The 23,426-nt window shown below is 42.7% G+C and overlaps 1 protein-coding gene across 4 annotated transcripts in view; it reads left to right on the top strand.

Annotated features, from left to right (window-relative positions):
- Positions 1 to 21,883, top strand: part of COL4A5 (collagen type IV alpha 5 chain) — a 77,286-nt gene extending 55,403 nt beyond the window's left edge. For 2 of the 4 annotated variants that reach the window (XM_057404741.1, XM_057404743.1), the window contains exons 33-51: positions 310 to 459; positions 1,737 to 1,835; positions 2,841 to 2,930; positions 3,635 to 3,774; positions 4,723 to 4,849; positions 6,055 to 6,135; positions 6,645 to 6,743; positions 7,303 to 7,353; positions 8,088 to 8,273; positions 13,817 to 13,950; positions 14,324 to 14,396; positions 14,543 to 14,614; positions 15,015 to 15,143; positions 15,295 to 15,393; positions 16,633 to 16,845; positions 17,170 to 17,347; positions 17,694 to 17,808; positions 18,128 to 18,300; positions 19,780 to 21,883. In XM_057404741.1, the coding sequence (XP_057260724.1) occupies positions 310 to 459; positions 1,737 to 1,835; positions 2,841 to 2,930; positions 3,635 to 3,774; positions 4,723 to 4,849; positions 6,055 to 6,135; positions 6,645 to 6,743; positions 7,303 to 7,353; positions 8,088 to 8,273; positions 13,817 to 13,950; positions 14,324 to 14,396; positions 14,543 to 14,614; positions 15,015 to 15,143; positions 15,295 to 15,393; positions 16,633 to 16,845; positions 17,170 to 17,347; positions 17,694 to 17,808; positions 18,128 to 18,300; positions 19,780 to 19,861 (2,291 nt within the window). In that variant the 3' untranslated portion in view covers positions 19,862 to 21,883. Of the gene's footprint in view, positions 1 to 309; positions 460 to 1,736; positions 1,836 to 2,840; positions 2,931 to 3,634; positions 3,775 to 4,722; positions 4,850 to 6,054; positions 6,136 to 6,644; positions 6,744 to 7,302; positions 7,354 to 8,087; positions 8,274 to 10,122; positions 10,445 to 13,816; positions 13,951 to 14,323; positions 14,397 to 14,542; positions 14,615 to 15,014; positions 15,144 to 15,294; positions 15,394 to 16,632; positions 16,846 to 17,169; positions 17,348 to 17,693; positions 17,809 to 18,127; positions 18,301 to 19,779 lie in introns of those variants that run through there. The other 2 variants (XR_008971614.1, XM_057404744.1) reach the window with 2 other exon arrangements.
- The last annotated feature ends 1,543 nt before the right edge of the window (positions 21,884 to 23,426 follow it).

Here is a 23,426-nt window from a genome sequence, read left to right as displayed (position 1 = left end):
AACTCCTTTGTGCTGGTGGCACAGTGTGGTGGAGCTCTTGGGAGATCTCTTGGTGTGGGTCATATAGACAACTGCTTCTTCTGAGCTGGGCTGGCCAGATACAGACAACCCCATGCAGTCCACTCACTCGGCTTTGTTCCAAGGCTTAAGATGCTCTGGTGACCCTTGAATAAACTGACTGATCATTTAGTGAATCCCAACTGCATTAATAAGTCCTGAACTCCCAGTGTAAGAAAAACCATTACAAATGTAGTAGCCTACCTCAAGGACTGTATTTTTTTTCCCTTTTGTTGTCTGTACCTGCTGTAGGCAATAGTGGATTACCTGGTCCACCAGGGCCTCCTGGACCAGTAGGACAGAAAGGCATCAAAGGCGAAGCAGGCCTGCCAGGTCCACCTGGAAAAGTTGATCCAAAACAGCTAGGAGCAAAAGGAGAAAAAGGCGAGCCAGGTGTTCCAGGTACAGAACTTTGCATGTGGGTCTGGGGAGGTGGTTTGCCTCTACTCATAACAGTGACCTGTAACTGAATCCATTACAGTTCATTCTTTCTTACAGGAAACTTAGATTCAGAATATAGAGGTGACTTAAGGTTCTTATTTGGGGCACTTTAAGTGGTTCTATGACCAAGTTACTCTGTGCATTAGCTTGCAATGTCTTGCTCATTAACTGTTGCTTTTATTTGGCATATAGCAATACTGTAATAGCACAAACGTGCTTTCAGCAGGATTGCAACTCGGTCTTCTAGGTGCTATTCCTAAGCATGATGAGACTGTTGTCATGGCTGCTGTGCCAGCTGCATTCCTGCTGTCTCAAAGTCCCTTGGGCTTTTGCCTTGTAGGATGGAACTGCACAGGTCATCTGCTCATCCATCACCTTCAGATTCTACCTTTGGGTATCTCTGTAATCTTACCCTCACCTGAGCTAAATGTCATCTCTCTGTGTGTTTCTACTTGGGAAGCTGGCAGCCTGGAAGGTTCCCTTGGTTCACTCCAGTCTGTTTCTCCCTCACTTGCTGGCTTCCCTCTCATCCCTCATCAAGGGTTCTGATGTCTCCTTTGATCTCTGATTTAGTCTTGAGAAGAGTAAAAATATTCTACCCTAGAGAGCAGAGGATGCCTTTATCTAATGTTGGCCCAGCCCTTATTGTGCTAATTTATCTTTTGTATTAATTTCTGGGGAACCTATGCTGGATACTAAAACACTTTTCTTCTCCCACTCCCCCCCTACCCCCCCACCCCCCCCCAATTAAGTAAGCACTGTAGAGGGTAGATTTAACTCTATCAGCAGAGCAGCACAAAATTATTGTCTGGGACAATAACCACACAGAATATGTCAAACTCTGCTAAAATACTTGCATTACTTTTTGTATCAGTTCCGAAGTGCTAATTGTGTGGCAATGGCATTAAATGTGTGCAAATAATCTGGATGAATATAGAGCTTAGCATGGGGTGTGCTCACCCAGAAACAGTTGCTTCTGAATGGAGTATATTTGCATTAGTCATAAAGTTTCTTTTTCCTCTACTTACTTATATTATTCTTGTTCTGTAGTGACTTTAAACTTTCCAGAAGCAATATTATGTATTCCGTGACACTTTTCTTTGCCAAACTAGGGGGAATTATATTTACTGAAGAAAAATCCCTATTTAGATTTTTATTCACCTATAGCTACATCTCTTAAAGTAAAAGAAAACATGCAGTAATAGTAATAATAATAAAATATATCTTTGTCCTTTGAGGTATTCCTGGTTTATCAGGACAGAAAGGTTATCAAGGTCTCCCGGGTGACCCAGGCCCACCAGGACTTAGTGGCCCTCCGGGTGTGCCAGGATTGCCAGGTGAGTAAACAGGGCCTCAGATGGACAGTTTGATGTGTAAACATTTGCATGTGTTTTTATCACATGGGATTGGGATGTTAATCCAGGTGTATCTAAGCAAAGCCTAGGGATTTACACTTAAATCCACGGTATAGTTTTGGGACATTTAAGTTCATCATCCAAACAGCATCCTTTGAGCTCTTTGCTTCTGAAAGACCCAAGAGCAGTTTTAAGCTGATCCCACTGAAGATTAGGAATGCTTTTAGGACGACTGGAAAAGTGCTTGCTGCTTGAGCAACCAACATGACTGCAGAATCTGCCAATACGACTTGTCTGTCTCTCTTGTTTATTTCTTATATTGTTAGTCATTGTACTCATACTTTGCTAATGGCCAAATGAATGTACTGCAAGGTCTGGCTGGGTGTCACAATTTAGCTCTAAAGAACTGCAAGGATCAAGAAAACTAATTCTCTTTTGCACTACTTCTTCCTACAGCTATAACAATTTACCTGAAACCTTGAATCTTTATTCACTATGTCTAATGTAGGTCTTGCTCTAAATGTCTTGTTGGGCTTGGGGAATTTTTATTAACCTTCCAGGGCTCAAACTAGTTTGAGCATTGTAGGTCACATATAATTCTGTGACAGAAGCTATGAATACCTGTTGTAGATGAGAAGGAGATAATGTGTTCATTCTGCAGAACAACTCAGGAGAGACCAAGTCACACCAGTATTAAATTGTTTCAGATGGTTACTAAATCCTGGATTGAGGTTTGACCTATTTCATTCAACTAGTCTTCAGAACAAGAAGTTGCCCCAGTCAACTCTTGGCTCAGAACAAACTAAAGACGTTTGATATTTCACTGCAAATGGGTGTGAAAAAGCATGTCAGAGCAGCATGAGGCCTAAAGAAACTCCAAATCCATTGCCTTTGTAATTGCATGACAAGCATATTCATATAAGAACTCATGAATATCGGAAACATTTAATTATTGCCATCAATTGACTAAACCCACAACTTTCCTAGGCATCAAAGGAGACACAGGGCTTCCTGGGCCACCAGGACCAGCAGGACCTCCGGGGTTAAAAGGTGCCATGGGAGAGATGGGCCTGCCAGGTTAGTTTCTGTGCTTGTTTTACTTCGTTTTGGCTAGTGTTTTTCTTTTACATAGCACAAAGATGGATCTGCTGTGTGCAGTATCTAAGATATTTAAAGGGTATGCAGATGAGGAATACATAAAGCCCTACATACATATTTGTTGAAACAGTGCTTAAGAAGTAGGAAATGCACATTAAAACAGAAAATACAAATGATGAATATATTGTAAATACATATTATTTTAAAGCGCTTACGGATGTCGAAACAGAATGATCTACATTTTGTAACTTCCATATTTCTCTGGTTTCCCAGATCATATTCTGTAAAAGTTAAGAAACAAGATCATTCTATAAACCCCCTTTTAGACATCAGGCACAAGCAAAAGGGGAAGGAGGAAGTGAAGGCTGTTATTTAGAAAGATTGCTGGAACAAAAATTCCAGCTTCTGAGGATTCTAGCATTAAATTGTGCCTTGATATGACAGAGATTTGTGTGAATGAACAATAAAAAAGAAGGCTTACAAATGTCATGTTAAAAGCCATGAAAGATCTGTAGATCATTGTCTTAGTTTCTTTTTAAAACTAAAGCCACGCTAGGTATTCAAGCCAGCCAGTCCATTTGTTCGTCCTTTCTACTTCAGTTGCTGTCATTTGAGTGATTTCTCTAAACCACTGCAGAAGTTTTCTTTATATTTATAAAACTTGTATTTTCTCTTCTGGACAGGTCCCCCAGGAGTTAAAGGCAGCCAAGGAATAGCAGGACGTCCAGGGCAGCCTGGGCCTGCAGGATTTCCTGGATTGAAAGGGGACAAAGGGGACCCTGGTATTTCAGGCATTGGTATTCCTGGTCTTCCCGGACCAAAGGTACATTTACAAAGTTCTTCAATAGAAAATTCCATGAGGAAATTACATTCTGTGTTGATTGGTTGTTGGTTGGGGATTTTTTATCACCTCTAACTAGGCATATATTACGTATAGCTATAAATATGTGTATAAATACATTAGTAACAAGCAGGGTTGACTGTGGTTTGTTCTTTGCAGATGGGAGCAAATAGTTGTAATTTTAAAGGTGAAAGTATTTCTATATCATTTAATCTGGTTAAAGGAGAAGATTTACCACACCTTTCAAGTTGGGCTCAGTTAGTGGCCCAGTCCACACTGTGACACCCTCTGACATACTGGGATTGGGTAGGGATTTATACAGTCAATATCATTGTTCCCATGTCTAATTATATAGTTAAGTGTAAAAAAAAAAAATGAAGACTGTATGCATATAGAGTAAATTACCAGTTCTATATCAGGGATTCTGCTGCTAAAATTGTCTGTATAAAACACTTGCACTAACGTTTACCTGTATCATTCTTTCTGTCACCCACAAGGAAGTGACAAAGACCTACAGGCAATTCAGCAGCCTTCACTGGTGCTTTACAATTGATGTGGAGCAGCAATTAATTCAGCAGAAACATTGCATGATTAAAGCACTGCAGATTTCTGTTTGAATTCTGCATTGTCATGGGGTAAAAATCTCCCATCTCTTCTGCAAGAAAAGAAAATGCTTTTTTCTTTATCATAATTTCTTCAATGTTCTGGGGAAAGCTATGACACTCTACACAAAATCATGGGGCAAAGCTGTTAAAATCTTTACAATTGCTATTTCCAATGAATTTTCTGTGAGATGGTTTACGTTGACTGGATGTAAGAAGCGTACACAATACAGTGGTGCCTTTTCATGATGGTAAGACTGGGAGCATACAAGAAGGGCTTACCCGTCTTACAAAGACTGGGTTCTTACTTCTGCTTCATGTTTTCTAGGGTGATCTTGGTTTGCCCGGATACCCAGGTAGTCCAGGCAGTAAAGGTATAGCTGGAAGTCCTGGTTTGCCTGGATTTCCAGGCAGCCCAGGTGCAAAAGGAGAACCAGGCCTTCCTGGATTCCCAGGTAATTCTGAGCAGGATCTTCTTCCTTTCCCTCTTGCTTATATCGGTATATACATCTGAACACAGCAGGTGATTGGAGCAGCTTCTGTCAAAGTTTCGAGCAATCTGCTGCAAAGCTTCGTGCTGTTGGAATTGTCTCTGCAGGTGTAAGTCTGTGAATGCATCCCCGAAGAGTGCCTGCTCTGAGGGGATGTGGCAGTTGTGCTAGCTGATGCTGCCCACGCACAGCAGTCAGACTCTCACCTCCTCTGACCCACACAATAGCTATGTTTGGCTTCATGCTTTTTCCTCATGAATCAATAAAGAAGTGTCATCAGGAAAAGTGGGCATTTTAATAGCATTCATTGCCAAAAAATATGTTCTAAGGAGAAATCTCTTTCTGAAACATAATGAAATTAAGTTTTGCATTCCTCTCTAAGAAAATATTAATAGAGATTGTTTATGGGTGTATGTCAATTCTTTCAGTCTCAGTTTAAAGAAACAAGGTTTTTACCTATGCTGCATTTGCAGCAGTAAAGGCTGTTCTGCTAGCGTGCTTGAGCTACTTTAATGTATGAAGTTGGGGAATTTATAACAGTGTAGTCATGGCAGCAGGAAGCTTAGAACAGAACAAAACCTGGCCACAAACTGACATTTTTTACCCTCTGCTTCATGTCATGCCTGAAAGATTGTGAACAGTCGAAGTGGTGTACTGAGACACTACTTTGGTCAGGTTCAGATGCTGTTCAGAACAGACATACTGCAATGGATCAGTTGCTGTTCCTACCTCCCACTCGGTTCATGCTGCAGGGGTGAGAATCTGGTGTAAATTCCAACTAAGACCATTTTTATTAAGATTCTTTTTGGGGAAAAGACAACTGGGGAAGGACTATCCAACAACAGTTCATAATGCTTTCACTTGTCAAGCAGAAGAATGGGTATTTCCTAGCAGACTCACTGTGTCCTTAGCCGTGGGCACTCGCAGTTGAGAAGACAGTCTTGAGAGTAGCAGAATGGACAGTTGTGCTCCTGTGTTCTGTTTCGGTGTGTTCTTTGCTTTATAATCCATCTCCTTAATCAACTGTAAATCTGCAAAATGAACACAAACACAGTATCCTGATACAATTGGCTCCTTTGTTACTCAGGACATCTCAGATTGTAGCATTTTGAGATCAGCTGAAAAGCCAGTTTCGTGCCTAATTTGATTGAAATGCCTGTACTTCACAGGAACGCCAGGAATTCCAGGACCAAAAGGTATTGAGGGGCCTCCAGGTAATCCTGGCCTGCCTGGACCACCTGGACCAGTAGGTGAGCATGAACAGTGCAGCAAAGGTCATCTGCTTCTGTGAAAAACACATGAAGCCATCTCCTTTCTTCTTATCTTTTGTAACACCTGTATGTATATGGATGCTCAGACACCATTGCACACAGTTCACTGAAAACCAAAAGAAAGCAGTTTTAACTCCCTCTTGATGACTTGTATCTGCTGTGATAGTAAAATCATTAGCTATTGAAACAAGAAGTTAACTGTTCCACTATTTACCAGCTTACTCCAGTGGTCTAACCTGCTTTTATAGGAGTAAAATTCTAACTGCTCCTAAAGGGAAGCATTATATTATTTTCAGCAAACACTAACTGCTCAAAAGGTCGCATGCATAAAAGCCTTTTCTAAATTGTCGGGGGGAGACAAAGGTTTTAAGATTACACTGCTGTGAATTTGTTATTACATTGTCACACATCACACTCAGATGAGGGAAGTGGGGAGATTGGGGGTTTCTACTGCATTACTGTGCTAATGTGTTCTGTCCCCCTCTTAGGTGATACTGGTCGTCCTGGCCCTCCCGGTCCTTCAGGGGAGAAGGGACAGCCTGGTCGAGATGGTATCCCTGGACCAGCTGGTCAGAAGGGTGAACCAGGTTGTGTATCCTTCTGTTGGTTTTCTCCTTGTCACTCTGCGTTGTGATGTCCTGCTTTCTCTATTCTGTTTTTCCTGTACTGTCCATACACCTTCAAGCTGTTCCTGTGGTTCCCAGCTGCTGAATGGGTCACAAAGGGTGCTGCCCATGAAGCACAGGGCAAGAATTCAGTCAGCTCTTAGATTTTTATTACCTGACTTCAACACCAGCCCCTGTTCCTGGATTCCATGGTAGCTATGTTGCTTCCACTCGGAATGGATAAACAGTGTAATGTCTACCTTAGACATAAAACCCCGACTAAAAATGGGAATGTATGAACTCACAAAATCTGAAAGAGCATTGTGAAAATATTTATTTAGAGATGCATTTTGTAGCAAAACCTCTAACTTCGATGTAGACTGGTGAGTGAACGAGAATGCTGGTGACTACCAGGAGACAAGAAATTAAGGAATCAGAGATTTAGGTGAAGTGCTAACGTCATCATTCTCAGCCTCATATTCCTGTTCCTGGAGACTTGAAAGCTAAATGCTCATTATTAACTCCATCTGTTTCTTTTCAGGTCTACCAGGTTTTGGGCGCCCAGGACCTCCAGGTCTCCCAGGATTGTCAGGTAAAGGCTGAATGTAAAATACATCTATACACCAAAAAAAATGTTGGATGTTCTACAACAAACGGATGCCATAGCAACAACCAAAATCACTCTTTCTTGGTTCTCAGCAGACCATTTTCAATTAACCACAGTAATAACCACGCTCATTACTGACTGCTGAACTTTGTAACTTAGCAGTTATGCAGACAGAATGAATCCACACAGGATAATAGTCAGCTGCATTTGTGTGGAACTTTGCTGATCTCAGTAAAGTAAAGCATTCATACAGCAGATGACAAGTGAAGCTGCTTTGAACGTATAGTTGCTTGCTGTGTTTTCAAAAGCAACATCACAACCTGAGCTGTATTACTTTCCAGTACCATTAAAGCTCCGTAATTCCTCAAGCTTATTGGAAAATTTGCAAGTATGTCTTAACTTTCATCAGTGTCTCAGAAAAATGGAGGCTTCATGTTAACAATTTCTTCATATAAAGCATTGCTTGTAGGCTTACAGACTCAGAGGATGTTCATGAATTGCAGCATCACTGAGTAGTCAAGTGAGACTTAGACATTTTATCTCTATGTGCTATAGCACTTCGTCCTGCAAGAATTGTAAGCCCTAACTCTTTCCTGAATGTTTTGGCCAGGCTTGCCCATTCTGCAGGAGAGAGAAATGGCTCTGCTCATTGACATTTGAGCTTCTTTGCCTATCAATTTGTAACAGTATTTCATAAACATGGCTCTTTGCTTTTACAGGGCAAAAAGGAGAACTAGGGTTACCTGGCCCACCGGGGCCCCCTGGACTTCCAGGTCTGAAAGGAGAGCCAGGTTTCCAGGGATTCCCTGGTCTACAGGGTCCACCAGGTCCACCAGGATTACCAGGGCCACCTCTGGAAGGCCCTAAAGGTAGCCCTGGCCCGCCAGGTGTTCCAGGACGGCCAGGTAAGAGCGTGATCCATACCTATCAACATCTGCCAATACTTTCCCATTTTGCTGGTAGGTTATCAGCCTTCAAACTTTGTCAGTTTATTTGGATGAATAAGTTCAAGCCTCGTGGCGTAGGTCTTAATGTTTGTGTGCAGCCAGAGGATTTTGGTTGCCAAAAGTAGCTATCTGAAAATAAACCAGCCTCAGTTTCTATTCATGTCTGATACCTGGCAGCAAAACCCTAACACGTTGATAACCGGGAGAAACTCCGCATGCTGTCACAGTAATCACCTAGCGCGCACGATACCGACTCCTGAGCACCTGATACCTTTGCAGTGCTGTCCTGTGATCAGCAAACGTCATCGCGCCCAAAAACCCCAAAGTAACAAACCCCATCATTTTAAGAGTCCTGACAATCAAATTCCTGCTAGCATCACAGCATGACCAAATTGGATAGCTGCCTCTTCATCTGCGTGTCATGTAACATAAGTCATTGCTCCATTGTGTCATGTGGCTCCCACGGACTCAGTGCACCATCATGCCGTGTTCATCTTTCCATTCCATGTTTGCATTTTGGTCCTGCACCAACTAATCCTGGGAATGAAAGAAAGCACTATTCTGAGTTAACATTGCTGAGCAGCTCCCTGGCGTGGACTAGAGTTTGAGTTCTGTTTTGTGTCATGGAATGCTTATTTGCATTTAGATACTGCTGAGGCAGCAGGAGGAGGAGGAGTGAAGGGATAGGAGATGGTGGGATGCTGGGCTCGGGCTTTGTAATTTAACTGGGCCCAAAGAAAGCCCTAAGACATCCTAGATGTCAAGATCTTTCAAAGGCAATTTTTCTGTCTGTAGAGTGCTACAGCAACTAAAATTCTGGCACAGGAAACTGATTGGCCCATAAGAGTTTGGGCTTTCATTTTGAAAGATTCTGATACAGAGACTATCTCCAAGCTCCTAAAACAAAGCTAAGCAGCTCCTGATGTATAATAGAACTGAGATTCTATGCCCTGCTGTAGCACTGGTGTTTTTATGAAGCTTCTCTTCCGGTTCACACTTCCCTGTATAAATCAGATGCTTACTGACTAATCAGCTGGAGATGTAGAGGAATGGTGGAACTCATTTTGTGCGGTTTTGTGAGCATTGGCAGGGGAGAAACAGCCAGTGAGGTTCTGCTCAGCCATGTTCTCTCGCTGCCTCTTTCTCTCTTTCTCTCTCTTATTTCCAGTTTTGTTGCATGCAATGTATAAAGTGAAGCATTTGTTTTGCTCAGTTATGTGTGAACTAATGTGGATAAACCAAACTATTATTGCAGTTCTGGTACCATCAGCACCCCAGCCTTTTGTTTCAAACAATAACACAGTCTATTGTTGGAATGCTGAGTTTGTAACATTCCAACATAAGGCAGTTAGTCATAAAAGCAGCTGTGTGGCTGTGAAATTGCCCTCCTTCTAGGGACATGAATGAAACCAGAAGCTCTATGTGTACGCTGTTTGTTGTTGGCTTCTGGGTATCTTCTAAGATAGTAAAAGTGATGAGGTCAAGCATGATGTAGCTCTCTGACTTCAGTTGAGCTGCGCCTAAAACAAGCATTGATAAATGTGTTTGGGATGTGTTTATTAATTAATTATAAATTTAAGCCAATTTCCAGGGTAACACAATATCACTGTTACTCTACCTGTCTATTTTCATTGCTATGAATAATAATAGTTTGGTGTTTTGCATACTCTATGTAAAGGAATATTGAGCTAAATCTATAAAGAAGGGTTTAGTTGAATGTGTTAGCTTGTTGATATGTCTAACAATTTTGATGTTTTTCCCCTTGTTCTAATGATGACCTTGGTGAACTCTGATCCCCTACTCCCAGGTCCCTCAGGTTAGCCCCTTAACTCCAAAATAATAACTTTGCATGAAAATGAATGTATAAATACTTTAGTAGTGTCTAGATGTAGATATGCTGAGTCATTTTTCAGACATGCCTTTTAATCTCTGGTAGAAAAGAAAAGCTCAGAGTTGGCTGTCAGGTTCTTCCTCTGTGGTGTTGTAGGACTGACATGGAAGGACTTAGTCTTGTTCTCCCCATGTGTGACCAAATTTGCAAGGCTTTCCTAGGGTGTCCCCAGCTGTGAAGCTTGTTTTAGCATGTTTATTCTCACCACAGTTGAAAACAATAAATACTGTTTTCCATCCTGTTTAGAAAAGCAGCTCGTGCTGTCCTCCCATGCCTTTGCTGTGTAGTTGTGTTTTGCAGCTTGGGCAAGTGGCAGTATTCATAGAATCATAGACTCATAGAATAGTTAGGGTTGGAAAGGACCTTAAGATCATCCAGTTCCAACCCCCTTCCCATGGTGTGAGGGACACCTCACACTAAACCGTGTCACCCAAGGCCTTGTCCAACCTGCTGCCCAGCTACTGCTGTTGATTTTGGACATTCTCAAGTCACTTAAATAAATTAGATGCTTCTTTTATACCAACACTGTCTAGGAAAATTTATACAGAGTAACAGTGATGCTTTACATTCCTAACTTGGAGCATTGTAGCTTTCCTGCGCAGAGAAATCCTTATCTCCATTGTTTTGTTTCACCAGTACATTTAGAGGAAATGAGGAAAACTATTTCTTTAACATTTGTTTAATGAAAACAAAGCATTACAGCCCTCCCCTTCCTTATGATAAGACAGTGGAATAGGATTGGTAAGAACATGGTCATTGTTACAAGCTTATCGTAATTATAGCACATCAGCATGTAACGTGAGCCAGCTCTTGGGAAGGTTTTCAACATCTGTGTCTAGACTGAAAATGACTTGGTATATCTATTTAATAATAATGATGGGTTTAGGTTTTGCTATGATGACTTTCAGGAATCACGGAGTGGTTTGGGGTGGAAGGGTCCTTAAAGCTCATCCAGTTCCAACCCCCTGCCACGGGCAGGGACACCTTCCACTGGAGCAGGTTGTGCCAAGCCCCATCCAACCTGGCCTTGAGCACTGCCAGGGATGGGGCAGCCACAGCTTCTCTGGGTACCCTGTGCCAGCGCCTCAGCACCCTCACAGGGGAGAACTATCATGAGAATTCATAGTACATTTCAGTTTTTGGTTTGCTGTCCTAAGCAGTGGGAGGCAGCAAATGAGGGAGCCCCAGATGGTTGAATCCAGGCTTTATGCAGTCCTGTAAAAAATGAATATGACTTTAATTAAACTGTGGCTGCACAACCAGCAACCACTCTTTCGGGGAGGGCTACCACCATGGGTATGCTGAGAGGAACTCTGCAATCACTTCATGTGTTGTTCCCCTCTGTGATTGTGCTCAACCAGAATGCAGTGATCAACAAGTGTAGGACAGATTTATAAATCATAGCAAAACCTACCTAACAGTGAAATATAGTTTTTAAGTTCTTAACAGTAACAATTATATGTCCAGGTCATTATTTTTAACAACTGTATTACAGTTAGTATTTAAAGTAATTTACCAAATGTGTAAGAAAGTTCATTGAGGTAAACCTGACACATATTTATTGTAGTTTTCAGCTGCAGATTGCATGGTGATATGTGGATATATTTAAATCATTTCACTGACATGAAATACCAAGTTGCTTATAGCATTTGCAGCCCTTTTCATCCACGTCAGTCCTCCTTACCAGTTTGAAGAGGGTATAAGCCTACTTTTCAGTCCTAGAATTGTATTCACTGACAGTTGAGGCTCATATCCAATTACTGGTGAGAAGTGCTTCTGTTAACCCACTTCCCTTCTGCCCAAAGCAGAATTGTGCTCAGGAGTAAGTTGTCATTCACCATTTACCTGCCTATTTGCCAAGCTCCAGGCTCTGTGATGTTGCATATTGTCAGTGAAATGGTTACAAACCCCACTGTGAGTAGGACTAACCACAAAGGCCATAGCTGTAATGTTAAAGCAATAACACATTCTTTAGTAAAGCTTGAAGTTTGTTGTTAAATGAAGAGTCAAATTAGTCGTAGTAGAGCCTAGTCACCAGAATAACTTGTATCTGAAAATACACATCGTATATTCATGTATGGTTTTATGCATGCATGTGGATTATATTGTAAATACAAAATATGCTGGTGAAATGGGTTGTTGTGTAGTGTATATGCTGTCATCTGTACTATTTCTAACTAGTAATCTTGTTTTGTACTGTGTGATGTCTGACCCTTCTAACATCGATCATGGGGCTTTGGTGAACTCTGATCCTTCCAGGTCCTCCAGGTTAGACTCTGAACTCGGGCAATTTGTTTTACTGCATTGCACTTGGTGTAAGAGAAATGGGTGTTTTGCTGTAATGCTGGGTTGTCTTGTTAAGGACTGTGGTTACGCTGCAGTTCCTTTGTGTTTGATCAGCATGCCTCACATGGTAACCCGGTAGTAGTTTTGCATGTGTACGGTACTAGGCCAGTATAAAAGAGCAAAATGAAGATGAAAAATCCTTGCATGATGGGATGTTTTCTGTCGCTGGAACTGCCACAGGATATGTGTGAAATGCGCTACAAAATTGCTGTTGATTTAAAAAGAACAATTTTGGAAGGGATTCATCCCCAGATTTGCATGCAGAAATACAGCTCATCAAATTTAACCACTGAGTATAGACTGTGAGGATGCCAAAGGAGATGTTAAATTATTCAAGGTTGCAGCAGCATTGAAAATACAGCACACTGATAAATGTATTACATTTGTTGTACTATAGGGGAGAACGTCATGGCACTGTCCTGCAGAGAGATCCTTTTGTTAATCCAGTTATGAGCTCTAACTTGTAAAACGTTATTAGCCGTTGCTGCACTTGCTTCCTGTTTGTTTTGCCACAAATTCGTATTGGTTACCTTCTGTTTAGATGGTTGGAATAAAGTGGGGCTCTCATCTGTCAGTTCTCCAAATACCCCGACTTCTTTTAAATCCACTGCTTTGGATTAACGTGGCTGTAGCAAAGGCAAAGTATTTAAAGACCAGCCCAGCTCCTCTATTGGATTTACATAGTGTAATTCTACTAAGGACAGACAAATCAGTTGGAGGGAGAGTCATAAGGAAGTTTCTGCACCTCCAATTGTTACTTTAGGCAAGGCAGAATGATGGGCTGTCAGCAGGCAGCACATACCAGCTTCTCCAAAGGCATGTCAAATTCTAACAGCAAAAAAGCAGCAATTTTACGTTGTTGAGATTGGCTTTCAAAAGGAATTCAGTCTATTAAGGTAACACCTAAAAGACGGTGAATGTGATGCAGGTCAGCAGAGGGGATATTTGTACCATCTAATTTTGGGGTTCTTGGCTCCTCCTAAAGGCACCAATCTGGTCACTGGTAAACTTCTATCGCAGGTGAGTTGCAGTGCCTTCTGGAAAGATCTGCTTCCCTTCATCAGCTAGATAAGGAGCCTGGGTTCCTGATGTGGGTAGTGCAAATAATCCCTCTGTTTTCCTGTTAGTTTATCCTGAATTCAGAAGTATTGCTGGGAAGTCAAGCCAAAAGACCTTTATTTAGGTTTTTTTATGCTGAAGGCACAAATATGGGGAGGATGTTTGACATGTACTGATATACCTGTATTTGTTCTGCAACGTTAAGGTCCACCGGGCCCAGAAGGCCCACGAGGGCCACCAGGCAGTGGAGGACTTAAAGGAGAAAAAGGGAACCCAGGTCAACCTGGCCCCCCTGGCCTGACTGGTCACAAGGGAGATCAAGGACCCCCTGGACGCCAGGTAGGACAAGGAATGGAGTTCTCCCCCGTTTAGTTTTAGATGCACTAAAAATTGAACATATTTGGGTGGAAAATGCAGTTTATTGTAGTACAATAAAAGCTAAATTGTGGTAGCTAACACCCTGTCTTGTAGTAAGAATGTATCTGAGTGGGATGTCCCCATTATATTCCCATGGGAGCTGGAGCTGTCAATGCACACTCCTGTTACAGCATTCTCTGACAGTACCCAGTGCAGTGAGCAGAATGCATGGCCTCAGCCCTTCAAAGCATGAGTTGACAGACCCAAAGTGTGTTTATTTGTCCCCCAGCCACCTTTTCTGTTTATCTGACACTGCTGAGGAGATGAGTGAATAACGTGAAGCTGTTCTGTTCAGGGGGATCCTGGTCGTCCAGGTCTGAATGGAATGAAGGGTGACCCCGGGGTTCCAGGCGTTCCAGGATTCCCAGGTATTTAACTGGCATTGCAAGTGAAAACCTCCAGACACAGTAACAGCCCCTCAGGGAGGAAAGAAGCCTGCTTTTGGCCACTCCTGCAGCAGTTTGTAACACAGCATGTTCTTTCACTGGGTAACTGTGTGGATTTGATGTTTCAGGTATGAAGGGTCCCACTGGACCTGCAGGACCTGCTGGCCTCCCAGGCAGTCAAGGGCTGCCAGGCCCACCGGGTAGGTGTCATATGTAGCATTATTGTTTGTCACTTTTGCTCCCTGACAGCAGAGTTTGCTACCCAGATGTAGGACTGAGTCAGTCTCAGCCAGCAATGAACGTAGTTAAGTGAGCAAGGGCTTAAACACAATCCCAGGCTGTACTGTTTTAGCCCTATGAGTAATCCTGCCATATTTTATACTCTATATCCAGCCGACATGGATTAACACCTGCAAAAGGTGTCTTTGGAGGGGGGTAAGTGATAGGGTGATATCACCCAGAGCACTTTTTTGCTTTATATATATACACTTTGCATTGATAAAGCTCTTGGCATCAGACTTTGCAATCAAGAATAACAAAAGCTGTTTCCGATGCTCTCTTCCACCTTGGTTTAGCTAACACTGAGCTGCTTTCTCTCAGGTCCACCAGGTTTACCAGGCACCATTGGACGAAGCATTGTTGTCAAAGGTGACCCAGGTCCCCCAGGTCCTCCAGGACAGCCTGGGTCAAAAGGGCCACCCGGATTGCCAGGGCCACAGGGACTGCCAGGTATGGTCCTAGGTGGCTGCAGAGAAAATGACCAAGCAGAGTTGAGTGCAGGCTGCAGTGCGAGTCACTTGGCATAGGCTGCAGGGACAAGATACTGAATGCAGCTGGATTCAACTGAACTGTATTTCAGTTATGCATGTGTCTATTCTAGGTCCAATTGGTCTTCCTGGTGACCCAGGGCGTGATGGACTACCTGGTTTTGATGGTCCAGCAGGACGTAAAGGAGAGAGAGGTCTTCCAGGCCAGCCAGGTATGGTGTTTGTCCTATGCGAACCCAGTGAAAAAGAGATGCTGCCTTTTGTGAGTGCAGGCTAATACTGGGAACTGAGATCTTTACCTCATGGGAATAGCAATAGGATTATAATTTTAGGGTTTTCTTAATGTAAAAATACTAAATTTGAATATCTCATGAACCAAACATACTCCAGTTTGGAATATTCCTGGAAACCAACACGTTGCCAGCCTTTGCTGAACAATCCTGTAAAATGCTGTACCTCAAGCTTAATGGCATCTCCTTGGCAGCACAGATGATAATGAAGATAGTAAGAAACAGAAGAGAGAGAGAAGTTAAAATAATTTTGGTTTTGTGTGGAAATCATGAATGGGGAAGAGCAGACTTCATAAAGGAAGGAATGTCACCGAAGGCAGAGGCCAGGCTGCTGTGCAGCTATTGCTTAGAATCACTGAATTATGGTTTGAGAAGAGAAATCAGGCGAGGCAGTGGGCCAGTTTCCTAAAGAAGAAGATACATATTAAGTAGTTGAAGATTACATTCTAATACGTTTCCTCATGAATTACAAACAGTTAAAGCAGTACAGAAATCCGTAATGCCTGTTCTCCTTTGAGTACCTCTGAAATCTGTTGGCATTATTGTAGTGGGAAAATGTAACCAGTAATGCCTGGCATAACACAGGCTAAATATTTGTTGTTGTGTTTTCTGATGGTTTTGCTGTTCAGGAACAAATGACTTCTCTGGTACCCTTCTCAGTCATAGAGAGCAATCTCATTCTTGCTCTCATTCAGATTGTTCTGTTCTACTTTCACTGCAGCTTTTCTGTTCACTTTGGTGGGCTTGACTCAAGTGTTCTCATAGCGTGCCTTAGGGCTCTGCCATTGATTTTGTGATCTTGAGCAAGATGTTTGTTTGTTATCTTAATGCTTTGGAATTGGGAATCTGATTTGGACTCATTCCCTCGGCTACTGCAGTTGTTATCTTGGTGCCTCGCAGCTCTGAACATATTTAACTTCACAGGAGCCCTTCAACACAGGGAAGCTGCACAGTTATTTTATGAACACCTGTGACAGCCTCAGTGATTTAACCAAGTTACATGAAAAAATACTTGGAGGAAGATAAGTGTTAGCAGATACCAGGTCCCCCAACTCACAAGCACCTTAGGCCCAAGACTGTGCTCCCGTTCAGAGCTACATTAGTCCATACAAGAAATGGTGTTAATAAAAACTGTGTGGTTTGTGTTTCTCATGTGAACAGGTTCACGAGGAATACAGGGACCTCCTGGTCCCGATGGCTTACAAGGCCCACCTGGTCCTCCTGGAACAGCTTCTGTGGCTCACGGATTCCTTATAACTCGTCACAGTCAGACCAGGGATACACCGTTATGTCCACAAGGAACATCAAGAATATATGATGGATTCTCTCTTCTGTATGTGCAAGGAAATGAGAGAGCACATGGCCAGGATTTGGGTAAGATATGCTGGATGCTCTGTCTTTAAGGGGAAGGAGGTTGTAGCTGCTTCATCAAATGCTCCGATTCTCTGAAGAGTGACAGTCTTGGTGCTTGCACACCCAGATCTGCTGCCTTCAGAGGCTGCACGGTATAACTGGGGGTGAAAGAAGGTAAACCAAGGCTGGGAAGTTAAGTTTTTGCCACATGTGACAGTGTGATAGCACACACTGTGCACCCACAGGTGGAGAGGAAGAAAACACAATTAGTGCTCTCAAACAACTGCTGTAGAAAGCAATGAAGTGAAAACTTTGCTGTCATGTTTTCTGCATCTTACTGCGCAGGTACTGCTGGGAGCTGTCTCAGGCGTTTCAGCACCATGCCCTTCATGTTCTGCAACATCAACAATGTTTGTAATTTTGCATCGAGGAATGACTATTCCTACTGGCTGTCAACTCCAGAGCCAATGCCCATGAGCATGGAGCCACTGACTGGGCAGAGCATCCAGCCATTCATTAGCCGGTGAGACAAAGCAGGCTATCAGGTCTCTCGTTTCAATATCTGAATAAATAACCCATCTTACCCATGTATTTCCAACGTGCAGGTTGGATATTAGGAGGTGAATCTGTCTGGGAAATCTAGGAGAACAGCTTGTTTTAAAGTATTCATTGTCTTAAAAGGTTGATTGATGTGCCACAGGGATCATTAAAAGGCTCTAAGAGCTCTCCTCCTTCCTCCTGAGCAGCAGCCTAAGTTACTAGGACAGCCTCTCACAGGCTGGATTTCCTCCCTTTCCCTGTGTAAGAATTCATAATAAAACATATTACATTTTAATATCACGTTTCTCTGATACTTCCCCTGTGTCCAGATGTGTTGTGTGTGAAGCTCCTGCTATGGTGATAGCTGTCCACAGTCAGACCATCCAGATTCCTGCGTGTCCTCCAGGCTGGGACTCCCTTTGGATCGGTTACTCTTTCATGATGGTAAGCGCTGCCTCCTACTCCACAAGTGGGTAGTACGCACTTGTGTTCTCAACTAGCTACTTTAGGACTTTGTTTTCCCCCTTTCTCTGCAGTGGTTATCATTTGAAAGCCTTTACCTCCTATGACTAACCTGGTAGCCAAGATGAACAGTGATTTTCCAGTACACAGAGCCCAGTGTAACTGATACTTATGGAGGTGTCTGACACTGCAGTATCTAAACCAAGAGCAAACAGGGGCTCGTGTGGTGTTTGAATGTTGTGCTAGGTAATTCTTAGCACCTCTCTAACATTCTTGTCTGTGTGGTTTTTCCCTTCACCAGCACACAAGTGCTGGAGCAGAGGGCTCTGGACAGGCCTTGGCATCGCCTGGATCCTGTTTAGAGGAATTCCGCTCAGCTCCCTTCATTGAATGCCATGGTCGTGGCACCTGTAATTACTATGCCAATTCCTATAGTTTCTGGCTGGCAACTGTAGAGGTGTCAGAAATGTTCAGGTAAGAAAACCTGTTTCTTGGGTATTGCTTTATTCCAGAATAAAAGCTTTGGAACCTGAATTTATTCCAAAGATCAAAAGAGATTTGTTTACAGGGGTATAGGGAAATAATTTCCCTTGTTTTCCCCCTCACAACCAGTTTTTCAAGTGTTTCCTTGGTAAGCCTTTAATAGTATGTAAAAACTTGCTGGGGCACATTCTGTTTTGGAAGGAGTCGGATTCTTTCATGTCAGTTCTCACTCACATTTAGTAGTACCTTCTCTAGTTACTGTAATTGGAGCCTGAAAGATCCATTTTGTTGGGTTTTTCTCTTCTCAGGTCTTTAGACTCAGATATTTGGAAAGGTAGTTCACAGACATACAAAGGACAGGTATGAAGGGCAAAACCAACTGTACTTTAACCATTTAAGGCAGCTGTTCACATAACCTGCTTCTAAAAGCCTTGTGTGACAGAGGTTTCATACCCTCCATGGCAAGCATTTTTCCCAGTACTTGGCAGGAGAATGAGGATGATGTTTGGCTGCAAAGAAGCCAGTGCACATTGTGTCCTCAGCTCCACTGCAGTCAGCACGTCAGCTGGAGGCTCTCAGCTCCTCAGGCTTTCTCCCTTTCCACTTGAGTAGCAAAATCACTTTGGTTTTGAAAAGTCATCTCCTCTCATAGAATCAGTGGCTCCTGCCCTGTTTGTGTGCTGATGGAAATCTCAATGTGCCCACTGCCACCCAATTGCAAAATGTAGCTTTGGGGTACAGGGCAGCCAGTATGCACTGTGATGCACAGCAGTAGTAGCCCCGAGGTTGGCTTTGTGTAATGTCTATAACCATGTTGTTTAATGTGCATTAAACAGCCATCACTCTTTCAGTTTTCAGCGTGGTTACTCAGTTGTAATTCTCTAGTGAAAACTGCCTACTGACAACTACCATGCACCCTGGAGTTTTTTGTCTCCGATAAACACAACTTCCTATTTTATCCTATTTGTTAAAGGGACTTTTAAGAATTGGACTTACTGTGTCCATGTGTATTACCCAGATTTGTTACGTTCATCTCCACCTCCCTGATCTTTCAGAATATAAAGAAATCATTTGGGAAAGCCATCACTTACAGACAAAGCAATTGTAGCAATGTTGTTTATGGGTTGTTAAAAGTGCCCTTTAACTAAGAAACCCCAAGGCTACAAAGACCCCAGAAATACTGTCTCAAATGTACAAAATTCACCTTCCACTTGGTTTGGTATTTGTGCTATGCTGTATGCTAGCCTGAAGTAGCAGTTCAGGATACTGAGACATGGGACAACATTGAACATCTGTCAGCTGGTGTTGAGGACAAGATCCCTCTTAAGGAAAACTCTCAAGTACATAAGAGGGGAGGTAGTCCTGTATTTAAGTGTTATCTTAAACTGTGAATGAAGTAGAAGTTTAAAGGAGTGGTTCTGTTAGCAAAGGAAAGGCTAACCTACCCTTACCTTTGTGTCTGTCAACCAGTAAACCTCAGTCAGAGACACTGAAAGCTGGAGACTTGAGGACGCGGATTAGTCGTTGTCAAGTTTGCATGAAGAAGACGTAACGTCTTGGAGGACGTTTATAAAACAGTTGAGAATTGCTGAGCTGCACTGTTCCAGCTGCAACAATGGTGCTACTGTGCAGAAAGAACAGAAAACACACATCCAAACTGGTTTAACCACGCCGATTCAAGTGTACCTCACTCACGTGCCAAACTCTAAGGGTTGTTCGGTACATATCTGACAACAGGACTAGGGTGAAAGAATTGACCTCTTGGAACCAGCAAGGAACGCTCGAGGTTCACAAAGGATCAGAAGATGAATTGTTTCATTTCTCTCCCTGTACCAAAATGGCACCTTTTTGATCAACCATGAGAATAAAGAAAACCACGACGCACTGAGGATGTTTAAAGTAACAAGACTGCAGTTTTGAAGAACATTTTTCATGGTGCTACTAACCCTACTGTATCCCAGGTTTTTAATATGAAATGTTAAGCTTATTTCTCTTTGTAAGTAATGAAATGTGTATATTGTGTAAACACCTTTTTAGTTGAAACTTCCAGTCAGTTAGGAACAAACTGATATAAAAATGCTTATGTTTAAAGTTAAAAGATACAGCAGTATTTTATCATGAACCTTATGGTACAGAGACAATTTACCCCTCTTACGCCAACTTACTCATTTTAGATTTAATTGCCTTCCTCAGCTGCCAACCCGCTGTGTCTGGGGAATGCACAATTATCCTGAAGTCATTTTGATCAGGGTTTAAGTGTCGGACACCATGCTACCCATGGGTTTATTTGCGCTTAGAAAACCCAATCCACTTGAAAAGGATTTGTTTGTATCTTGTGAAAACACGTGAAGGTATTAGCCATACCCTATAGCCTTCTTCTCTGAGTAAAAGTCACATTCATGTTTTAGTTATCAGTTTGGTCGGACAAACCTGTTCCTTGGGAATATCCAGTTACCAAAGCAGTTAAGATTTTAGTGCCAGTGAAACCTCTACTCAGAGGTGGTGTCATGCCTTTTATCCACACTAGTGTACGTGCTAGGAAACCGGTAGAATACAATAAAGCATAAGCTGGTGGAAACTTTCCTATTTACAAATTTATCTTTTAATCTTATGTGAATTTATACACACCCACCATATATTTACAGTACACAGTGACTCTTGTGTATGTATAGTTCACATAAGGCCTCGAACAATGGTGCATGCAGCCTTTCTGATGTTGTTCTGTAAGAATCCTACAGTGTATGTGTCACTACTTGTGCAATAGCTGGGAAGTGATTGCTTTTTGTACCTGTGACTGTTCAGCTCCGGTGGTCAGTGCTGTTTCATTTACCCTTTTGTAGAAATGGAGCTCCCTGAAGAAGCAAGACTGTTTCAAGTGACAGTACTGCATTACTTCTGTTGCATATTGCCACCTCACCTATCAATACAACTGAACTCGTGAGTTACCACCTGCTTTACACAGGTGAAGTGTAATGGTTTATGATAACTGTTAAGTAATTTATCTGCCAATGGCTATTCCTCCTTACCTTGCAGTTATGGTAAACACGGAGCGTGAGGAATTTCCTTGTTTCATGCACAGTTGACGAAAGACATAGGACTGGTGCCTGACCAGATGGCAGTGATTTATACATTGAGATTGGTGCTGATTTCAAAAGCTTTCAATGAAGTATGAAACTGAAGTTCTTTAGTTTTAAAGTGCATCATATTAATAGCTTTGTCTTTTTCAAATAGCTGCAGTTATCTGTGTTGGTAGAGAGTGGGCAACTCAGCAATGTGCATCCTTCAACTCATTTTATCTTGGTTTGCTGATGCATATACAAATAAACTGAACCTGCTGCTACCTCCAAGTCAAGAACTTGTTACCAAAGCTGACATACAATACCAAGTCTCTCCTTGTAAACACAAGCCCTTATCTTACCGCTGGCTCCTCAGAAGCCTAAACTGAACACAGCAGCCTATCCCTAGCCCCCAAAAAGCAAAACAGATGCTAAGGTCAAACAAAAGAGCTCTCCCAGCCTTCCCTACCACCACTGCCTGCCTTGCACTCACCAGCAAGAAGCATTCACTCGGGGGGGGAAAGGGCAGAACGTGGTTGTTCTGGTAGGGCATAACCAGAGCTTCTCTCTAAGCTCTGGGCTTTCCTTCCCAGCACGTCAAACAAAGCCCACTGATCGAAAAGACAGGAGACAACATTCCAATCTACAGTGGAGAGCACTCCAAACAGCTCATGGTGTGGCAGCTGTAAGTCCCAGAGCTGTGAGATGCCCACAGGAAATCAAAGTATGTGAAGCAGCTACACTGATACAGATACATTCTCTGTTCTGATCCTGCAGTGCTCACCCTGACCTGGGGAACAGGCCTGAACCTTAACCTGTTTCAGGCTGAGATTTCCAAAGGGGCTCATTTTTATTAAGGGAAAAGTGTCTGGTGAGGAAGGAGCATGTTTTAACTGAGACCTGCAGCAGAGACGCAGGAGGTGCTGGTTTAACTCCCACCACACATGCTGTGCCTTAGAGCAGGTAAATCACTTGCCCTGTGCTGGATCCCAGTTACTGATCTATAAAAGCACCCACGGTTGTTATTTTCTCCTACTTCTTGACTGCTTAGACTGTAAGCTCTTTGGGGCAGAGACATTGAGGGGGCTCAACTGTTGATTGGGGCCTCAAGGTGCTATCATTCAGTATATGAATATTAAACTACAGGTAAAAGTTTGTGTTTCCAGATTTATTATTTAACAGTAAAACCTGGTTTGAATATTAGAGCCTTGAAAGTTTTCAACAGCCTAAATATAATGGGCTCAGAACACCACTTCTTTATCTACAGTTACAGCTCTTTATCCTGATGTCTGAACTCAAGCTTTCATTCTCTCAGCTAATCATGTAAAGTCGGTCTCTTTTCAGTTGGTTCCTGCTTATGCTTAACTAAAAGTGTCTTTTAAGTTGCATAGGGACAAGGTGCACGCTTTAGCCACCCGAGGGCACCATGGAGCTTTGAGAGCAGGACCAGAAAGAGGAGTGGGTTCCTGGAAGCGCCCCCACGCAGCAATGACTTTTAGAAGCTTACTCAAAAAGCGAGTGCATTACCCCTCTCTGCTCACTACCCAGTTCCTGTGGCTTGCTGCAGGTGCTGTACTGGCAATTGCTACTGGGATGATGAGTGGAAAAGATGCAACTTCCTAAAGGATACTCGTTTACAAATCCCCAAATCAGGAACCTTATGCATAACCTTGGATTGATGCTATTCTAGTATTAAAGAATGAAGTCCTGCTTAAGACAGGCTTTTCACTAGGTTCCTTCATGCTGGAAAGTACTATTATAATCCTTGACTAAAAGGGAAAAGCCTTCCTCAGCCTCTAGCTCGTTTTAAGGTGGGATTTAAGGGATTGGAACTGGATGATCTTTATGAAGGTCCCTTTCAACCCAAACCATTGTGTGACTGTGATCTGAACTCCTGAAACGATTCTGCAGCCAAAGCAGAGTGGGCACAGGGCAGGGCAGCAACGTGCCATGGACTACGTCACTACATGCAAACTTCGTGCTTCAGAAGCTCTTAAGCGTTTTGTCCTGTTGTGAAGGTCAAGTCCCTGCTACAGTGAGGATTTCTCCCATTAATGGGGG

This window comes from Pezoporus wallicus, unplaced genomic scaffold, assembly GCF_028554395.1.
Source record: "Pezoporus wallicus isolate ANWC-B61680 ecotype Strahan unplaced genomic scaffold, APGP_CSIRO_Pwel_v1 contig_5104, whole genome shotgun sequence".
Taxonomy (NCBI): Eukaryota; Metazoa; Chordata; class Aves; order Psittaciformes; family Psittacidae; genus Pezoporus; species Pezoporus wallicus.
This window is presented reverse-complemented; position numbering and strand designations above follow the sequence as displayed.